Source organism: Tauraco erythrolophus, chromosome 1 (assembly GCF_009769465.1).
Source record: "Tauraco erythrolophus isolate bTauEry1 chromosome 1, bTauEry1.pri, whole genome shotgun sequence".
NCBI lineage: Eukaryota > Metazoa > Chordata > Aves > Musophagiformes > Musophagidae > Tauraco > Tauraco erythrolophus.
The window spans coordinates 117,669,416-117,688,246 of NC_141465.1; the positions used below are offsets into that span (position 1 = coordinate 117,669,416).

At 42.5% G+C, this 18,831-nt stretch overlaps 1 protein-coding gene across 1 annotated transcript in view; it reads left to right on the forward strand.

The window, feature by feature from the left end:
- The window catches only part of ARHGAP20 (Rho GTPase activating protein 20), a 54,790-nt gene that overhangs the window by 27,065 nt on the left and 8,894 nt on the right, over positions 1–18,831 (forward strand). The window contains exons 4-10 of the mRNA XM_086616259.1: positions 747–896; positions 2,778–2,834; positions 3,807–3,882; positions 6,673–6,750; positions 10,601–10,667; positions 12,599–12,781; positions 17,226–17,404. Coding sequence (XP_086472385.1) covers positions 747–896; positions 2,778–2,834; positions 3,807–3,882; positions 6,673–6,750; positions 10,601–10,667; positions 12,599–12,781; positions 17,226–17,404 — 790 coding nt within the window. The remainder of the gene's footprint in view (positions 1–746; positions 897–2,777; positions 2,835–3,806; positions 3,883–6,672; positions 6,751–10,600; positions 10,668–12,598; positions 12,782–17,225; positions 17,405–18,831) is intronic.

Here is an 18,831-nt window from a genome sequence, read left to right on the forward strand (position 1 = left end):
GAAAAGAGTTAAAATAAAAAAAGTGAAAGTCTGTAAATTTGACCTTTACTGTATTCTAATGTTTAGTAGGACAATATACAGGAAGAGCAAATTTTAAAAAATGGGGGAAATTATTTGTCTTCCTTGTCAATGAGTAGACATTTTGAGAATGCAGGAAGTCCTGGCTCATTCTCCAGGTGTTGTGAGCCTAAAGCTCCCATGCAGTGAGTTTGCAGAGTCTTTATGTGACCTGTGCTGTGCTTAACACAAATGGCAGTTTTCTGCTTGTTCTTTCTTCAGGATTGCTTCATTTGCTCTGGCCAAGTTGTCACTACTTAAACTCACCGTAGTTGTTTGACCCTGGGGCTAAGCAGTCCAACTGCACTGTAAACTCCTCAATGGCATTAAAGTCACTGGAAGGAGAGTCCAACACATGTGGCAGTCTTTACCTCATCGCGAGATTTGGAGGGGCGCTCTAGACTTGGGCAGAAGTTTATCCTCAAGAAGGAGGATGTCCAGGGATGCCACAAGCAACCTATTTATCCCATGTATGAGATATCTGTTGATCCCATTTAGCTGAGAGATTGATATATTTTTATATGCAATTCAAATAAAACATTGTTTTGTTTAACTAAAGCAGGAGTGCCTCTTCCATCAGCTCCAAAGCAAGTTTCATATGTCCCTGAAGGAAGAAGAAACTCCAGGTTGTTTAAACTGCCTTGCTATGTTTTCATCTGCCTGACATACCTTTGAATTTCTGCCAGCAGGTCGCACTCTCATTTCAAACTAAAGTGCCAAGTACGTCTTTGTGAGACGTGGACAGCATTTTGTACAGAAGAAGTCTGTGAAGGCAGCACAGATCCAGAAAGGTCCTTTGTTTTGGGCTGGCCCACTACAAACTGTGTGGCAAATTTCAGGTAAGAATTGAGACATGTTTTATTTACCAAGTTGCTGAAATGTTTTTAGGCTGATGGATAATGAGACTATCATGGATTCGTTTCAGCACCAGCGAATGTGGGAAGCAGGAACTTACTGATTCTTAAACCAATTCCTTCTACTGCTGTGAGCAAGTCACCCTCCGTGCCTTGTCTTCTGTATCTTCAAATGTTGCAGTGAAACTTGCTTATCACTTAAAAATTTTGAAAAATAATGTGATTTGACAAAGCACTGTCTGTGCTGTGAATTTGCTCAGTCGAAATTATCTTCTTTTTTTGTATAATTTGACAAACACCTTGGCTAATTAATAAGATGAACTACAAATAGCAAACAGCCAAGCTAATGAAAGGATCAAAGAGACTCTTGTAGGACACTTTTAGACAGAAGAGCTTGTATTGGAAGTAGAAAGAAGCATACAGTGAAATACTGACCTTGGCCTATTTCTCTTTTTAGTTTAATTGTGCCAGAGAAAATGTCAAAATTCCTCTTAAAGCAGAATCTCTGAATTTTAATAGAGAGAAAGATTTTTGATCTGTCTTTGCAGCATTGACTATAGGACGCATAAGGTCTGTAGAGGTAATTTCAGTGATTAGGCTAATTTGAGTCGCAGCGGGAGGGCTCTGTCGTCACTTTGGATAAGGGAGGGCACCGTCCCCCTGAAATCCCAGCTGCTTAGCCACAGTAATTTGGCTGGATCTTGGAAAATGCATTTTCCTCTTTCCCAACAGAGAGCAAATGCTGACGCACGCAGCTTAATTTGTATGTCACATTGTACATATTCAAAGAGAATGCTGTGCACTAACTGCTCTCTATTGAGCTGGTTGTGCTGTTTATGTTTTTTTTCACTTAATAGTCCTGAAACAAAGCAGAAATTTTCTATTGATTTTCAATTGAAGTCTTGCCAATAAACATGAGCTTTGATCTAGAGACAGTATGTGATCCTTTATAGCCATCAGAAAGTCGTTGGATAGGAGAGCACTAGCTTCAATCAAAACAGAGTCAGAGATTTTATAGAAGTAAAATTATTTTATGGCTGGAGATACACAGAAAATTCTAAAGCACCTTGCATGAGTCTGTAAATACATATCCGACAGAATTGAAGCAGCCAAAGCAGAATCACATTTTTAGTGTTCAGAAATTCATTCCCCTCACAGCATCATTTAGTAGGTTTGTAGTTCCCTAAATGCCTGCTCTGAAAATTTGAAGAACTTGATTTACAGAAGCAGCAGTGGGAATACCAGTTACTCTATCTGGGACAGGATTTAAATCAAGAAAGTCGAAGTAAAATTAGGTTAGATTCCTTTCACTATCATATTATTAGCTACATTTAACTGGACAGTTTTATACCCTTGAAAGTGTATAAATGAGATAAGCCTTAAAATGTCCAAAGTTGAATCCTACTAAGTACAATGGGACCTTTTTTCATTGTGGCTTATGTGTACTTTGTAATGTGGTGAAAAAACAAGTAATAAATAAGAGAATTAGAACAGTGAAAGTGGAAAGAAGTCCACATACCTGAGGAAATAACTTTAAACTTTTGAATTAAGCTCTTAAAGTGCCCTCCTCTTCTATTTGGACAGTAGTTTAAGAACTCAACCCATTTTCTACTGAATTCACTAATAAAGCTTTATCTTCTGTGATAAAAACTGATAACTGGGTCTTGTGATCTCCATGGCAGACTTTTCAGTTGATTTTGCAGGGAAACAGATTTTTCATTCAAGTCTGGAAAAACATTTTCGTTTTTGTAGGCATTTATGGAAATTGCAACCAAGAAGCAGTCCATTCCACCGTGGTTTGTACAACGGCTATTTTGGTATTAGAATGATGACTGATTTGTCCCTGTTTTTCTGTAATTCTTGCAGGTCTGCAGAACAAAGGGAAACATGGCTGTCTTTTTTGCAAAGGTACTTTATTATACAGTCTTTGAAGACACTGAAAAGAGTCCCAGTCATCTAAACCAGTGATTCCCAAGCTGTGGTACCTATGCCATCATGATAGATAAGCTCTTTCGAAGTGATATTAAGAAAAAAAACCATGTCTTCTCCCTGCAAAAGATAGTATGTGCTGTTCACGCAACAATCACTACACCAGGAGGGAAACACTTCCCTGTGCCTGAACGTGGCTCAGCACAAAACTGGAGCAATTCCTGTCACACGTAGTCCTTTTCCTACGCAGTTGTAGGAGCCTCTGCCACCATCGCTCTAGTTGACCCTGGTGGTGACGGCATCTAAGGAAGCCCAGCTGAGGAACCTCTGCTCTAACCTATCTGCTGCTCATGGCTGGCTGTGTTTTGGTCTTACAAGGTGGACCCCAAGCTGGAGGATATGGTGGGAGGGTTTGCGTAAATAGAACTCTCTTATTTCAGTCAGTGTTTGGACAGAAAACTGCTAGTGGTGGTTTAGTTTTCTGGTCACCAAGTTCTGCTGGTTGAAGTCTGTGTCTTTATCTGGTTCTTCAGAGTTCCTGGGAGTGTTTAAATATTCCTTGCAGGGGATGATTTCTAGTTCACTCTTCTGCTGAGTCCTTTGAACTCATCTGTACAATGGGATGTAACTGATTCCATTAAGAGCCTGTAGTGCAGACTGAACCGTCACAATGATGGGTAGTTTTAGCTTGTTTTTTTTTTTAAATCCAGTTTCTCTGCTGCTTACACTGATTTCTACAATGAACTTTAATACAGTAAGGCATTACTGGGGGCCACGGTCAGCATCCCTTCCAGATACTGCTGGATGCTTTCTTGTTCTCAGAGATCCTTTTCCTGCAGTACATCTGCAAACAATCTGCTTCTTACCCAGTTACTGCTTGATTGCTATTTAAATCTCCATCTTGCTATTTGTGTTTACAATATTAAAAATTTACTTGTTTTGTGCTTGTTTTGTCAGTCGAATAAGAGAAGAAAAAGAAAAAGACTATCCTAAAAGCATTCCTCTGAAGATAATTGCAAAGGATGTGGGAACTTGTGCATATGTAAGTGCTCTTGAGTTAAACGAGGGCCTAAATCCGCATCACCTATGAGTCACCTGTAATCCCTTGGATGTTGAGGGGGCTTCTTTGGGTTGCAACCTTCTTTAAGGATCCAGCACCTTTAAAAGACTCAGCATATGCAGCCTTGAATTGTTTCCTGTGTTTAATACATGAGTTCCTTTTTAAAGACAGTGTGCTTGGTAGGAAATACTGATTCTGGCACACAAACTATACAGTGTGAAGTCTCAAGGAACACCTCTAGTGGAACTTATGCATAATCATCTTCAGAAATGCCAGTACAACGCACCCTTTTTTCGCTTGTAAAACTGATCTAAACCCACAGCTGCCTTCATTCAAGTCTGCAAAGTTGCAATGTGTTTTATTGTTTGTAATGATCATTAAGTCAGTAAAGCTGTGTACATGAAGACCCTGAAATTGCCTTAATTTTGTTTTCAATGAACTGATGTTGGTAAATTTATAGGCACGAGGTAAATTGGTAAAGAAAGGTCATCCACAGGGTGATTTGCACTTTTTTTACTGAGCAATTCTTAACCAATTTAAACTAAATTCTTGTAGGTAGCCAGCTCCCTAGGGATACCCTGGCATTCAGTGATAATCCATCCATCCTTTCTCCACTTCTTATACGTTTGTCCTTTCTAACTGTGCTTTTAAGATCTGTATTTCATGCTCAGAAGCCTAAAGAGCATTTGCAAGGACACAAGAAATTTTCATGGAAGTTAGACTTCATTGCAAGTCTTTGCCCAACAGTGAATCTCCACTTGGAATTCTGTATTTGCATAGATGTGAGCATAAAGGAATCTGCCTTTTTTCAGAAAATCATAATTGAGGTGAACAATAACAGTTAGAGTTGCCAGGTTGCTAAGAGAAATGTTAATAAACAGTAACAATAATTGTGATAGTTCAAACACAGGACTGCAGATCAAGGTGTGCTCAGGTGTAAATGTCTATAAATCATAAATGTGCTCAGGTGTTGCACTCTGGTACCAGGGTTTGTTTGAAGGCTTTTTAAATGTCTTTTGTCCTTAGCTATAATTAGCTCATGTGCCAAATATGGTTTCCTGATCCTGACAGTCCTAGAAATGACACACTGTGGTCTAGCTATTAACAGTAATAAGACAGTGGAGCAGCAGATGGAAACTTTGTGATGCAAATAGTTCTTATGGCACTGTGGTCCCTGTGCTACAGCAGCTGGAGTTGCCCAAGAATTATTTCATTTTTGGAGGGTAGGGAAGGCTGAACATAAGACACAAGCCATTTTATTATATTCTAGCCACGAGCAAAACTTATGCAAATGTGCTGACCTACTCCTGAGAGCCAGATGTCATTGCTTCAGGCAAATGTTAAATTTTTTATGGTATGAGCATTCAGATATGTCCTGAAGCAGTATATACAGTATTCTCACTACTTTCCTTTGATTGCCATGGCAGCTTGTTACCATCAGAAACTCACACAAATGTACAGCTCAGATCTTTTCTAAATGCAAAATGTCAGGAGTTTGTTCGCCTGAACATCCTATGGCCAGTATAAAATTGATATGCTACACAGGGTAGCAGGGTATAGCAAACTGCCTTGGGACTGACAGTGAACATTTACATCCTGGCTCTGCCACCTTCCCTTCTTTGGTCCGTTGGATACGCCTAGGCGGTTTCGTGCAGCGGGCACACGTTTGTTCTGCCAGGGCTTCAGGCTGGCCATGCATCAGCTGCAATCCAAAAGCTGTGCAGCCTTGTTAGCAGAGCCAAACTAGCGTGCCTCTAAATGAGGGCTTAGTAGCTTGTGCTCGATGCGTGGGAGCTGCCTGTCGGCTGGGAAGTCAGGCCAGGGTGGGTGTGATGGTGCAAGCAAAAACCACTGAGGGCTGAGGATGGAGTCATTGATCCTAGTGTGTTTGAAATGCGCTGTCCTGCATAAGAATGACCTGTGGTGCCAAGGTGCAGAGCGTTGCCCAGCTCTGTGGGCTTAATACTGGTGCCAGGCAGCAGGTGCTGAAATCTCACTCTGGAAAGACTGTCTTACGGAACGCACCGCTTCCTCCAACACGGAGCTCGGCAATTTGTGCTGGTTACCATAGCTATTTAGAAAGCTTTCTAATTTCTATTCTGTTTCTGCTGATCCATGCTTTTCCATGCCACTCATCATCAGATTCTGGAGAATGCTGGAGGGGCAGTGTTTTAACTGGATGAAAGATTACCAAGAGGAAGCGTTTCTGGTACTAAGCCAAATCTAGCTTTGAGAAATCTATATAGAATGTGGCAAAGGGTATAGAGATGAACTGCCTGTTACAGTATTTTCTTACCAAGGAGATCTGCAATAGAAAAGGACAGAAGATTAATGATTGATATGAGAATCTCGCATTTCACCGAAAAAACTTACTGAAATGTTTCATTTTTTCAAAGGAAACTTACGTGCTTTTAAATTAATCAAAACACTACATTTTGCCCATGCAGTGTCTAAAGCACGGTTAGTGGCTGTGTCTTTTTGTATATTTTAATGTGGCGGTCTTGTCCCCAGTAATCATGGCACTCTCCCTTCTGATTAGGCTGTTGGGGAAATGGGGAGCAAATACAGGAAGTATGTGACAGAGCAGAGGAATCAAACCTCTGTCAGATAGCTGGGTCTTCATCTATATAGTATAACTTATTTACCAAGTAAAATTTTAACAGGATACTCTCCTTTTTTCAACAATGAATTATTCAGAGCTATTGCACTTCAGATACTCTTTGCAAATCCAAATTTTTAATGCCACGTTCCCCTTCTTCTTTCTGTTCACAGTCAAAAACCCTAAGTGTAACCAATGTTGATACAGCAAATGATGTAATTCTCATGGCCCTGCAGCAGCTGGGAATTAACGTAAGTCCTTGCACCAGTTTTAATGAGTCTTTGTAGTCACTTTTAATAATCAAATCTTCTCTTGCACTTTTTCCAAGTTTCAGGATATGAACATTAATTAAATCCTTTATCATAGCAATTCAGTGTTGTTGAAATGAAGCAAAAGTGCCTTGTTAATATATAGACCTCCAGAGATCATCAGGTGCCTTAAAGTTTTTAATAAGTCTCAGATCCCTATAAGAGATCTGTCATGTTTGAAGTTGCTTTTCAACCTGTTTTGCTGATGCCTAAGAGGAGATATATTGACACTAGAAGTGAGAGTTTGATACAGCTCCTTTTGCATACTTCAGTGTGAACAGAAAAGCTACTGACCTGCTTGTTAGTTGGTTTCAATATGCACAAACATGCATCATCAGCTGAGTCCCCACATTACAAGTACAAGCACTGCTCTCAAGTGTCCAATCAGACACTCTAAATATCCATGGGCCTTCAGTGTCATGTGAGATACAAATGTAACTGAGTGATTGCACAGAATCTGAATGCACCCAATTTAGGCAATGGCCTGAAACTGTTTTGGAAAGACTTTTACAGGACTCACGGCAATGCAGGATAACAGACCAAATAGATGCAGCGATTCCTAGGAGATCAAGTGGTGCCTCAAATGGCTGCCTTTGCTCTAAACCAGGCAAGGTGGTGCCTCAGGTGTAGTAATGAATCAGTGCCAGGGACAAGAATTCTGTCTCCCTTACTCCATTTCTCTCCTTGTTTCACGATGTGACTCCAGCCAACACCTATGGTCATAGAACCTCCTGGATGACAGCATTTTAACAGGCCTGTCAGTCTGCTGTTTGGGTAACAATATTTTTTTTTAATATCTCTCTTGATGCATATGTTGATCTCATTGCATGGAATCTGACAAGTCTTGTGCTTCCCTGAGGCTTCTGGAGACCTCCAGCAAAATTTGGAGTAACCTCAGAATTTGCCTTCCCTAGCACTCATTATCCTTAATTTATACAGGCTTTTAGTGCATCCGGGGGCCTATTCTGCTAGCTTGGTATTTCCCAGGCACAGCAATTTCTATCTAGCCATCTTGTTATGGCTCAGACATCCCAGTTACACCAGGGCTGGGGCTCTGTCCCCAGCAGTCTGTCCAATTAAGGTAGCTCTGAGGTTGATAGAGGGACTGCAAGGTGAAAAGGATAAGATGTGAGTTAAAATAAGGATTTTAATTGCAGATTGTCTCCCCCAGTCTGCACCAAAAATCAACAGACCATTCTATATTGCAACTGCAAGTCTTTATTATGATGTACTTCATTTTTACCCGTTTTATGGGTGTCATTTGCACTTCCTCATTTTCCACATAGTGAAAACAGGAAAATGGTACTATTGGAAGAGAATATTTTGTTTGAGATGAGCAGGAGGAGGAGCTGGTTAGGTTTCAGCTTTGTGTTCTTTTTTATGTATCACAATCAACCCTTTCTTCCTTGTTAACATTTTATTTTGGGTGGAAAAAGAAGGAAAGCCATCCGAAAGATGTAAAATCTTGCCTGCAGAGTTATTTGCCCAAGTAATATACTACATTTTTTCACTGCATCTTCATAGCATAAAGCCTTTTTCATTAGAGGCATATCATAAGATTAGCAATAAGCTCGAACAAGCTCAATAAATTGAGGTATAGCCTGTATATCAGGCAAACACCCAGCCCACTCGTAGGATTGTTCTGACTGTGAGGAAGCTTTTCCTTACATGCTGTCTTGAGGTTTTTTATTTATGTCCAGAGAGAATCACTTGAAAGGAGCTCTACGACTTTTCAATGGCAATTATAAAAACTACATTTCACATGTTGTGTGATTAATGGGGCTATTACTTTGGTTGAGTTCACTCTGGTTTAATGCATCAGGGTTTTTCCCTCTGTGGTTTCTCTGGTAAAATGACAACTAGTTCGTGCAAAATGACATTGATCATCTGTTCCAAATTACCAAGTGGGGCAGAAAGAAGGGCCTTGGGTTTCCCGACTCCGTAAGTACACTTGCTGATTTTTCTGGGACAGTCACATTTACGCTGACAAATGGCCTCATAAAGCCCATAAAGAACATTTGCAGTCAAGAGATGAGCAGTTTGCGTCCTGAAACCACGCTTACTAGCTCTTCCCCTTCCCCTGCTTCCCCTTCACAGCAATGAACTCTTTCATATATATATTTAAAAGGAAAAGTAAATACCCTTTCTTGTGCTCCTCAGCTGTATTTATTTGCTCCTGGCTGCTTGCCCCGAGGCATCAGAGATGTCTCCAAAGCCTATTTATTTTCCTTCTGCCCCCTGCTAGCTAACTTAACAGCAGTGCTAATATGGGCCAGAAAGCTCTGTCAGTCAGAGAGCAAACTGCGAAGGCTTGGCCGAGTGTATCAGCATTACACCAGGTGCATGCAGCGAGTAGAAAGAGTCTCAACAGCTTTGGGGACACTGGGTGAAGGTCCAGACAATGCAGGATAGTTGGCAAATCTGTTTAAAAGGAGGTAGGATTTAATATTATAGCTGAATAAATACTGTCATTAGGTATTTATCACCTTTTGTAGCCAGAAAACTTTTAGACTTTAATTATTGTGATTTAGCAATGTCACTAAAAGGGGATTTAAGGTATAATAGATCACTTTTCAAACAGTGTATTTACTCACTTGCTGTTACCCTTCGTCCTAGGAGCAGTTTATATTTAATGTCATTCTTTTTATCTCTATTGTCTCACCTTCATAGCTGAAATAATACACTGTTCTCCTTCTTCAGTTAAACTGTGACATTGAATTGTATATTTATGCTAAAGGCAATATTTAGAATTTGCTTTCGAATCAGCGGTTTTACACAGCTTTTCCCAAAGATGTTCATATTCTCCAATCCTCTGGAAATTGTCTCCTTTGATGTAAATTTATCCTCTCCACTGTAAATTTTAAAAGAGGGCTCAGCAGTCTTAAAGGACCATCCAGCACTCCCAAACCCTTCCACACAAAAGGGCTGCACAAAAAGGCCAACAGCAGCCCTACAAGGAGATCTTGGGGCAGCACTGAGTGCCAGGAGCCCCTCGGGTACCATCCTTGCCTTGGCATCATCAGAGTGGGCTCAGGTCGCGGGTGAAGGTGCTCCTGCCCTGCTCTCCAGCGCAGGGCAGGGGATGCTGTTGGCTGGCGAGCCTGAGTTCCTTCTGCTTGCATGGGATATAGAGGAGCTGGGGAGATGGTGGAGCAGAGGTCTCAGGCGTGAGGCGGGGGGTGCCTGTGTGCCAGAGCACGTCCGGAGGATGCGATAACCCTGGTACTCAGGGCAGAGCTGAAGGGTCACCGTAGCTCACACAACCTTCCTGCTGCCTGCACACTCTGCAGCAAGCTTCCTCTTTGTGCTGCTCGTCTGTAACCCCTCCGGGGAATCAGACCTGGCTCTCCTCGGGGCTGGGTGCTGCTCAGTGCCAGCGGGGAGAGGTGGAGCACAGAGGCGCTGGGGGCCAGGAGCAGCACCCAGGGCTGGTGCCTCATTTCCAGCCTCCTGGGAGTGAGGAGGTGCACGGGCCAGGGGCCCACTCAGCCACATTGGCATGACCTCCATCCTTCTGCTTCCAGGAGCAGTGAAAGAACTGGGGAAAATCTCACCCATTTCCCTCAGAAACGACGGGCTCCAGCCCCTCTTGGTGCTCAGAGCTGTGCCCTGGTCACATAAACCACATTGCATATGACAGACACAATTCAGAAGCTTTGCTGGTGGCAAATTTGGGCCCCGCAAAAGTAAAGGGGGTTCCTTTGACCCCGCTGGCAAGGTGCAGATTACCTTTATATTGTGAGAAACCTGTTCTTAATGGCTGGCAAACTTCTTCTTAATTTTGGTTTTAAAGGGCTCTGAAAAAGACTACAAGCTGTGGGTGATTTCGGGAAGAGAAGATGCTCCTTACCCTCTTATTGGTAAGTTCTTGACGTGGTTTTGTTTTTCAACATTCACTTGGTCTTTAGTGCTGAAGGAAGCAAGAAATACAGAAAAGACTGAAATGCAGTTTCCTCTTTTGTTTTGTTTTTCCCATTTTTTCTCTTACTTCCCTGTCACGCAAGTTTGCCTATTTGGGGAGCTAGTCAGATGCTGATCCTTCGTTTTGAAGAGCAATTGTCTGCTTGTGTCACTAAGAGGTTGAAAAAGTTCATTTGTTTCTGCCTCAATTTTGCTGCATGAGCCTCAGTCTTTCTACGGAGTCAGCCTCTCCACTCACTCACCTCCTCTCTTGGAGCCGGTCCAGCTTTACTATATTTCTTCCTACACTTCCATAGCATTGTTTACTCCCCTCCTCAGCAAAACTCAGCAGAATTTTGAGAAATGTTCTGTTCTTCCACAACTCAAGTTAACTGATTCAAGAGGTCCTTTCCAATCCCGTATTTCTCTTACTGGCTGACAGCTCCCCTCTGATTAGGAGCAAATTGTTGCTTATTCACTTTCTAAAATGCTTTTCAAAACATTTCCTCCCCAGGAACCAACTCAAAGCTCAGAAGTGATTGGATGGAGTGATTTGATTTTGGCCCGTGATTCACTGAGAACAAATCCCTTCCTGTTATTAAAAACCTTTCCCGGTAGAAGCCCGGCATTACTTGTGCTATATGAGTTCACAGATGATTAGAACAAGAAAAATCTGTGCATTTTCTGTTTTCCTCCTGCAAATCTAACTCCAGTAAATCTTAGTATTCCTTCTTAAAGCAGCCTTAGGTACAAATGCTTTGCTGGAGTCAGACAACATTAATATTTATAAAATGTCTAACTTGTGTACCTTATAGACAGTGCAAACCCTATTATCTTTGAAACATACCAGACTTTGTCTTTCCAACTATTACGTGTGGCTTCTTCAGATAAAATCACAGCCATGGTTCTAAATATAGAGAATTCAGAAATGGAAAGACCTTTCTAATTGAGTGACTCCCACTGCACAATCAGGTTACAATCTTTGGAAAAGAAGACTCTGATATTAAAGTGATGCTGTTCTTGATGATTATGCAAAGGTTTATCAGATAAGGCCAGCTTTTATTATGGGTAGATCTCAGAGGCAGAGTTCGACTGTGCTTGGGCTTCACATCACCTATAATCTCAAATAGTGTCTCTTCGGCTCTCAGTGTTCAAGTCTAAGTACAATTTAACTAAAACCTCTTAGCATTGCACCCATATACAATATATTTCAACTGGCAGGTCTTTAGACAAGTCCAAAAGGTACCCCTGGTGGCATTTTTGAAAGCTTCTCCAGAAATGAATTGCCTCTGTGTCGTCCCCAAAGATGCTGGTTAATACCTAGCATAGCTCATTTGCATTAGCCCGGTGATTAATGTTTCCTTCCTGTTTCAGCCTCAAACAGGAACCATAATTGTGGCTCAGTCGACTGAGCTGATGGCTGTCTCACCATGGAGAGGGAGGGAAGATCACTTTCACACTGACTGTTTTGGTTTTGCATGCTCGGCAAAAATTTGACAGATGGCTGCTCCCAAAATCTCATTTCTCACCGGAAGGATACAAGCAACCAGTACCTAAACTTTCAGTGTGACAAGTAAAGCAGTAGGAAGAATAAACACTGAATTCAGAAATAGTCACTTGTGTTTTTTCTGATGGGCTTTTATGTGATACAGCTGCAATAGGTCTAATTTTACTTTTACATCTGTCTAACTACACCAAACACAGTAATTCCTTATCTGCCAGTGTTTGATTTATGCCTGTGTGAATATGCAGAAAAGCATCAATTCTGCGATTACTGAGAGAGAAAGTGCTGCAGGCCAGCAAGCAAAATCTGCTTTTCCTCCAAGGCAGATGGAGTTTTGCGAGCCTCCAGTCAATCCAACACAGATTATTATGATTTCTCTTTGAACAGGACATGAATATCCCTTTGGAATTAAAATGAGCCACATTCGCGACGCTATGCCCCACGGATCAAAGCACTGTGCCTGCCCCAGGCAGCTTCAGGGGTCCTTCTTGACCGAGCAGCTGCCCCAGGAGCTGCAGTGCCAGTTTGTGCTGAAGCCGAGCCGCCTGGCCGTGTGCCAGCAGCTGAACGGTACGTCGCCCCGCTCGCCCTGGCATCCTTCGCCCGCAGCCCCGCTACCTCCCTGGCTCTGATGCAGAAGCCAACATGCCGGGGTGGGGGAGTGGGGGAAGGCGAGCAGGAGCACGCAGATGTGGCTTCCAGCTGCATGGGGGTTTTTTACAATGGAGCTCTCCCTTATTTGAGCGTGCTGTTGTATGTGTGTCAGCTTTGCAAGTTACAAGCTGCCTGTCAAATGGTTGTTCTAAAACCAGCAGAAGAAAGACAAGATGTCTCCCCTGCAATTTTTTATACGTCGGTTAGCTGAGCTTCTCTCTGCAGCCCTTGCTGTGCCCTGTAGCAGGGCAGAGTGGGTTTACGGTTCAGAGTGGGTTTACGGTTCAGGAGGCAAGGCTTGACTGTGGCTCAGAATTCCCACGCAACGCAACGTTTGGCAGCATCCTTTATCTCAAGAAGGCACTTAGGGCTACACATCTGCCTCACTGGGACCCTCATGTGGCAAAGCCTAGGCGTGTTCTTGCGTACCTAGGTGAAGTGAGCCAATACAACTTCTTTATTTCAGTTCTCTTCGACTCAAATGAAGACGGTGATCTTTTCTTCTGCCTTTGGCCTTGATGCTGCAGAAAGATGAGCACCTGCTCTCTGTTTTGCACTCTGTTGTCAATGACACAATGGCTGCTCACTGCTCAGGAATAAAACAAATGAGGAGATCTTTACAGGATTGGGATATTAGACTGAAAACTCTGTAGGGCAAGGATGCATCCCATGGTGTGTTTTTATTGTGCTTAACATACTGGCATGCTCAGCTCAATTAGAAACTCTGCCCTACTTCACCATTAATGACCATATAATAATAAAAATAACATGCACACTATTATTTTGTGCACTCCCCAATAGCTAAGATCTCCCACAATATATGAATAGAATCCATTTGTAATGTTTTTAGAAATTAAATGTAGTGAGGCTATACCAGTGTCTATTACAAATTATTCCGGAAATTGATTGCATTTTATATAAATTAATTTCCTTTCCACACTCCTTCATCCCCCCCTTCCCCAGTAATTTGTATCATATATTACTTCATGGCATATTTTAAGAATGAGGCAATCTAGCAAAGGGGTGTAATTAGGTTTACAGGCCCCACTTGGCAGCTGATGTTGACTGGCAAGAGAAAATAGAAATGCAAATCAGGCCTGTAAAGTTCTAATGCAGATGTGTTGTCAGCGGTGCTGTGCAAGCCGCAGGAGGGTAGGCGAGGCTGATGTCGGGGCAGCAGAAGCCTGAGGCAGCCCAGGAGTCATATGCAGGGACTGGGCTAAGTGGGAGAAAGAGGCTTTTTAGTCCATTCACCTTTGTTACTTTTATCAGACGAAACCTTTTAAAGTGATGGATAGGTCTAGCTGCTTGCAAACCAGATTATCTTGCATACAGTGCTGTTCGCTGTGCTCTTCCTACCTCCTTCTCACCTCTTTCAGTTTTGGAAAATGAAGAAGGGTACCTGCGTGCAAGCCAAGACTGTGATCTGGCTTTGGGCTCATCTTCAGATCAGCAAGCCAATATCTGTGCCGTTGTTAGATAACCACTGGACCCACCACAACACCGGGCAAATTTGCAGGGAGCGGAGTCTGTAACCCCACATTTCACTGCCACATGTGCTGTGCTGTCCTCCCTCCCATCACTTCCCTGCACCGACACCACTGTGCTGGACATGCTGTCTCTTCTGCAGGCAGCAAGGGGTAGCTGCCCCGTTGTACCAACGTGCACCATGGTTAGGCAGCCTCGTAGGTGGTGACAGGCAGACATGACTGACAACTGGCCGTCATGTCAAATAAGGAGCTGTTTGGACACCAACTGCGGTGGTGTAGTTGCGTCAGCTGTCCTGGCAGAGTGGTTAAAAAAAGTATGGAAGAATTTACTGTGTGGAAGAACTGAAGTGTTTCTGTTGCCTCTCCTGCAGCCTTTCAGCACGTAACAGGAACGGCCACCTACCAGTTAAACATAGCCATTAGGTAATGCTCATGAACACATGTCTAAAAAGCATTGTAAATACCGATTTGCTTAAAGTTTAACTTGAAGGAACCGACTGCTGTCAGTGGCTAGTCTGTAATCCAGATTATTATTTAATCATCTGTTAAAGGAGAAAGCAAAATTTCAACAAGTTGGTCTCAATACAGGAAGAAGGTCTTTGAAAACTGATGGTTAGGGATTGGGTCAGAAAGGATGCTGCATTGTTAAATAGATCTGAGGTTTTATTTAGAAGTTTCTGATTAGTTTGCAAGAAGAGGAAATGCCACTTGCATGGTTGGAACACTACCTATGAATAGAAATTCCCTGCATGTAAATTATGAGCAGAATAGACGGCTGTTGTGAGCTCTGAGCAAAATCTGCAACCAAAGAAGTATTTTTTTTTTTCAGATTCTGGCCTAGAATAATCCACCAGAGAAAGGCCCCGAGTGCAGCGCTAGTGTCTCTGTATGGAAGTGCAGTCTTCTGCAGAGCAATAATCTGCATCTGTCTTGGCTGAGAGTAGGTTGGGCTTCTCCTGGTGTTGTAGCTTTCCACAGGTCCTCCCCTTCTCATCTGCTCTTTACCTTAAGAATTCTCAACCCACTTAGAAAAGGGGATATGAAAAGGACAGGTTCTGTTGTTCGGTGAATGTTAATTTTGTTAGCGACGTGGCATTTCGTTGCCGTGCATCAATTGTTGGTTTCTGCCCTGATATGTTGAAGAACACTGATTAAGATTTCCTTCCTGTCCCAGGAGAGAGCTGCAGTTAATCACAATTACCCTTCGCTCACACTGTCAGTTTGGGCCGTGGCTTTTAAGACTGGAGCAAACAGTGAGAGACTAAGAAAAGTTCCCGAATTTAAGACCCTAAATTTAATTTCCACTTCTGCTATTCCTTGTTCTCCAAAATAGCATTTCTTCTTAATTTTTACTTCCACTGAGATCTATAGGGTTGCCAGAAAAAAACACAAATATGTATTTGCTATTGTGTAAATAGAAGTCCAAGGTGAAGCAAAACATATTCACATGCTAATATCCAGCTCATCTGAAAGAAAAATTGCCATTTTGAAAGTTATAGGTTAGTTATTTCTTCCAAAACATGATGTGTCAAGTAAAGCCTTAGACACTGCCAAGCTTATATTTCATGAAGCTTTGGACTGCTTAAAATGTATATCCTCCTCATTATTTTTTATTAAAAGACTTTTTCATCAGGTTTTCACATTCATATGTTCACATTTTGAGTTCAACTGCAAGTTTTCAGCCTGTAAGCCTCTAATGAAAAGACTTCCACCCATTCCCAAAGGGAGCATGATCTCCTAAAATGGAATGACATATAATGAAAATCACAATTTGGGCTATAAAACAAGTGTACTAAAGTATGGGAGAGAAAAATCTGGTGTTATACCACAATCCTTACTTCTGCAAGCCTTGCTTCTCCCCTCTGCCCTCCACAGAGAAAGAAAGCAAAATGTTTGACCAAGTGCACAGGGTAGGTAAGCAACTAAATGAAAGCTGACTGGCTTTGAAAACATCTAGAAAAAGAAAAATGTATCAGAATAAGTTTTTTTCCAGTTAGCGCTTTTATCATAAACAGTCTCAACTCACCCTTGACAGTAGCCCATGCTGTTAAGAAAGTTTTACACTGGTTGATGTTGAGAGAGGTCATATTAAAAGACCTTTTTGTATCCTAATACCAGTGTTTCCTTCTCTATGCACTGCAAATAAGAGCTTCAGTTAGTGATGCTCTTTAGATATCTCATGAAATATGTTAAAATAAGTGAAGACAAATAGAGCCATCAGTGTGTTGACAGCATGCTGAAATGCCATCTGGATGGCATTGATTAAAGGGCAGGCACCATCCCTGGGCCGTCGTCAGCAAATGCTTGGAGAGAGGGCACTAATGATACACTAGCTTCATGGAGAAGAGCAAAGGCGGCAATTTTTCCTGATCCAATAATGTCCCGCCCCATTAGTTGATTCTCTGATGTTTCTTGTGAGGAGAGTGGGTGCTCTCCTGCCTTGCCAGGGGAATTAGGATGCCTCCAGTCAGCAAGCCAAGGTGAGGGCAGTGGTGTTTAGGTATTATTTTTTTCCAAAGAAGGTCTGTGGTTTTGCACCTGTGGATGGGAAATGAGTCATTTAGCACCGTCCAGCTCCGTGTGAAGTCAGTGGGCTGAGGTTTGTGCTTAGCGGTAAGTGCTGATGCTGCGGTCCAGCAGTGCAGTCCAGATCCCAGTGATCCTCTTAAGAGCGTGGGTAAGGCAGCACATTCTCCATACGCACACATAAGCACAGGTATGCGTGTGGTGGATTAAGCTGAGCTGGATGCCAAGGAGTTGGTTGAGTTCATGACATTTTTTCCTTTGAAACCATAGCAACGCTGCAAAACAAATACTGGAATTAGAATTGAAATGCATTTCTTCTAATAAACACCTTTCTCTTTTCCCAGACTTAAGCCAAAAGTCATTTAAAAGGAAAAGATCTATCATAAATTGGGCTTTTTGGCGTGGCCCAGGCACTCACTTGGACAATGCACCCCTCTCCTCAACATCTGCAGCTCCTGGGAAGCTCTTTGGCCTCTTGCTAACAGCCATCTGCGAGGATGACAACCTGCCCAAACCCCTCTTGGTGAGTCCCAGGCTCGGGGCTGGCTCTTACAGTGGTGGAATTTATTTGTGTAGTGAATGAGAACATGGTCACACTGTAAACAGGACACTGAAATTACCCAAGCAGGGAAACCAGAAGGAGACCTCATTTGTGGTTCTCAGCAGGACCTTGGCTTTTAACATATGCTGTGGTCAGGCCTGGTTAATACCAAACAGCCTGAGAAACATGTGTGATCATTCTGCTGCTCTGGCCTATTTCTTCTTTATAGCCCATGCTATAAGGCTGGTTCCCTAATCCTCACTTACACAGTGCAAATAAATGCCACATTCACACATGCTTTTCAAACCACTCCCGTCTGTGTAAAATCCCCAACTCCATGAGTGTGGCATCTACTGTCCCATATATTTTTGTATTTGCATACAAATTTCCCACACAAATTATTACAAATATTTCCCACATATTTGTTTTCACATGTAAATGCAACCTGCCCTTAAGAAGACAGTTTCAGAGCCTGCATCCTGGGGCAGGCAAGCACTCTGGGTCCTGGGTTTTGATCTGACAGCACCACTGCAAAAATAGGTGGGAAGGAGAAGTCTGCAGGTGCACCTCAGCGTCTTTTCATCCTGCCTTGAGGGAGCGCTAGTGCTCTGGGTGCTCTCAAAACCAGTCCAGGAATATGCAAAGGGTTGTCCTGGAGCCCATTCCCAGGCGTGATTAAGGCAGATGTGTGGTGTTTTTGGTCAAGACTGAGGACTGCTCTGTTGTCGATGCACCAATCAAAATGTTTACAGAGATGGAGTGAGCCCCGCAGGAGTGGGCCCCTTATCCTAACAGCCCCACCTTGGGCTGGAACAACTTGCCAGAACCCCACTGATTTCAGTGGGGTTACACCAGTTTACAGATGTTCAAAACCTGCCTGGATGCATTCTTGTGTGATCTGATCTAGGTGGTCCTGCTCCGGCAGGGGTATTAGACTAGATGATCCTTTGAGGTCCCTTCCAATCCCTAACATTCTGTGATTCTGTGAAGAGATGTTTTGTCGCCAAAGCTTGTGCTTGATGTGCTGCTTTATCACTGCCTGAATGGTGAATCATATGAGAACTTTTCAGGTCTTTTAATAGTGTGAGTTTGTAATTTTCTTTTGAGGGGAGAGCGTGCATTTTTATCATTTAGGTTATTTAAATAAGCCATCCAGAGATGGACTCTGTAAGAACCTGATCTCTCATTTGCTCTGTCTGAGAGATGAGCCAATGCTGCATTTCAGAAATTTCTCCAAAACATAAATATTGGTAAATTTTAATCTGAAATAAAACAAAGTTATGAAGCATAGAATCACAACTTGGTAGACTTTGTGCTTTGAATCTTAAACACTACTTTTATGCCACAAAATATAACTTACTTCTGATTTCATGCAGCATCTCTGGAGAATGGAGTACTGCATCTGAGGG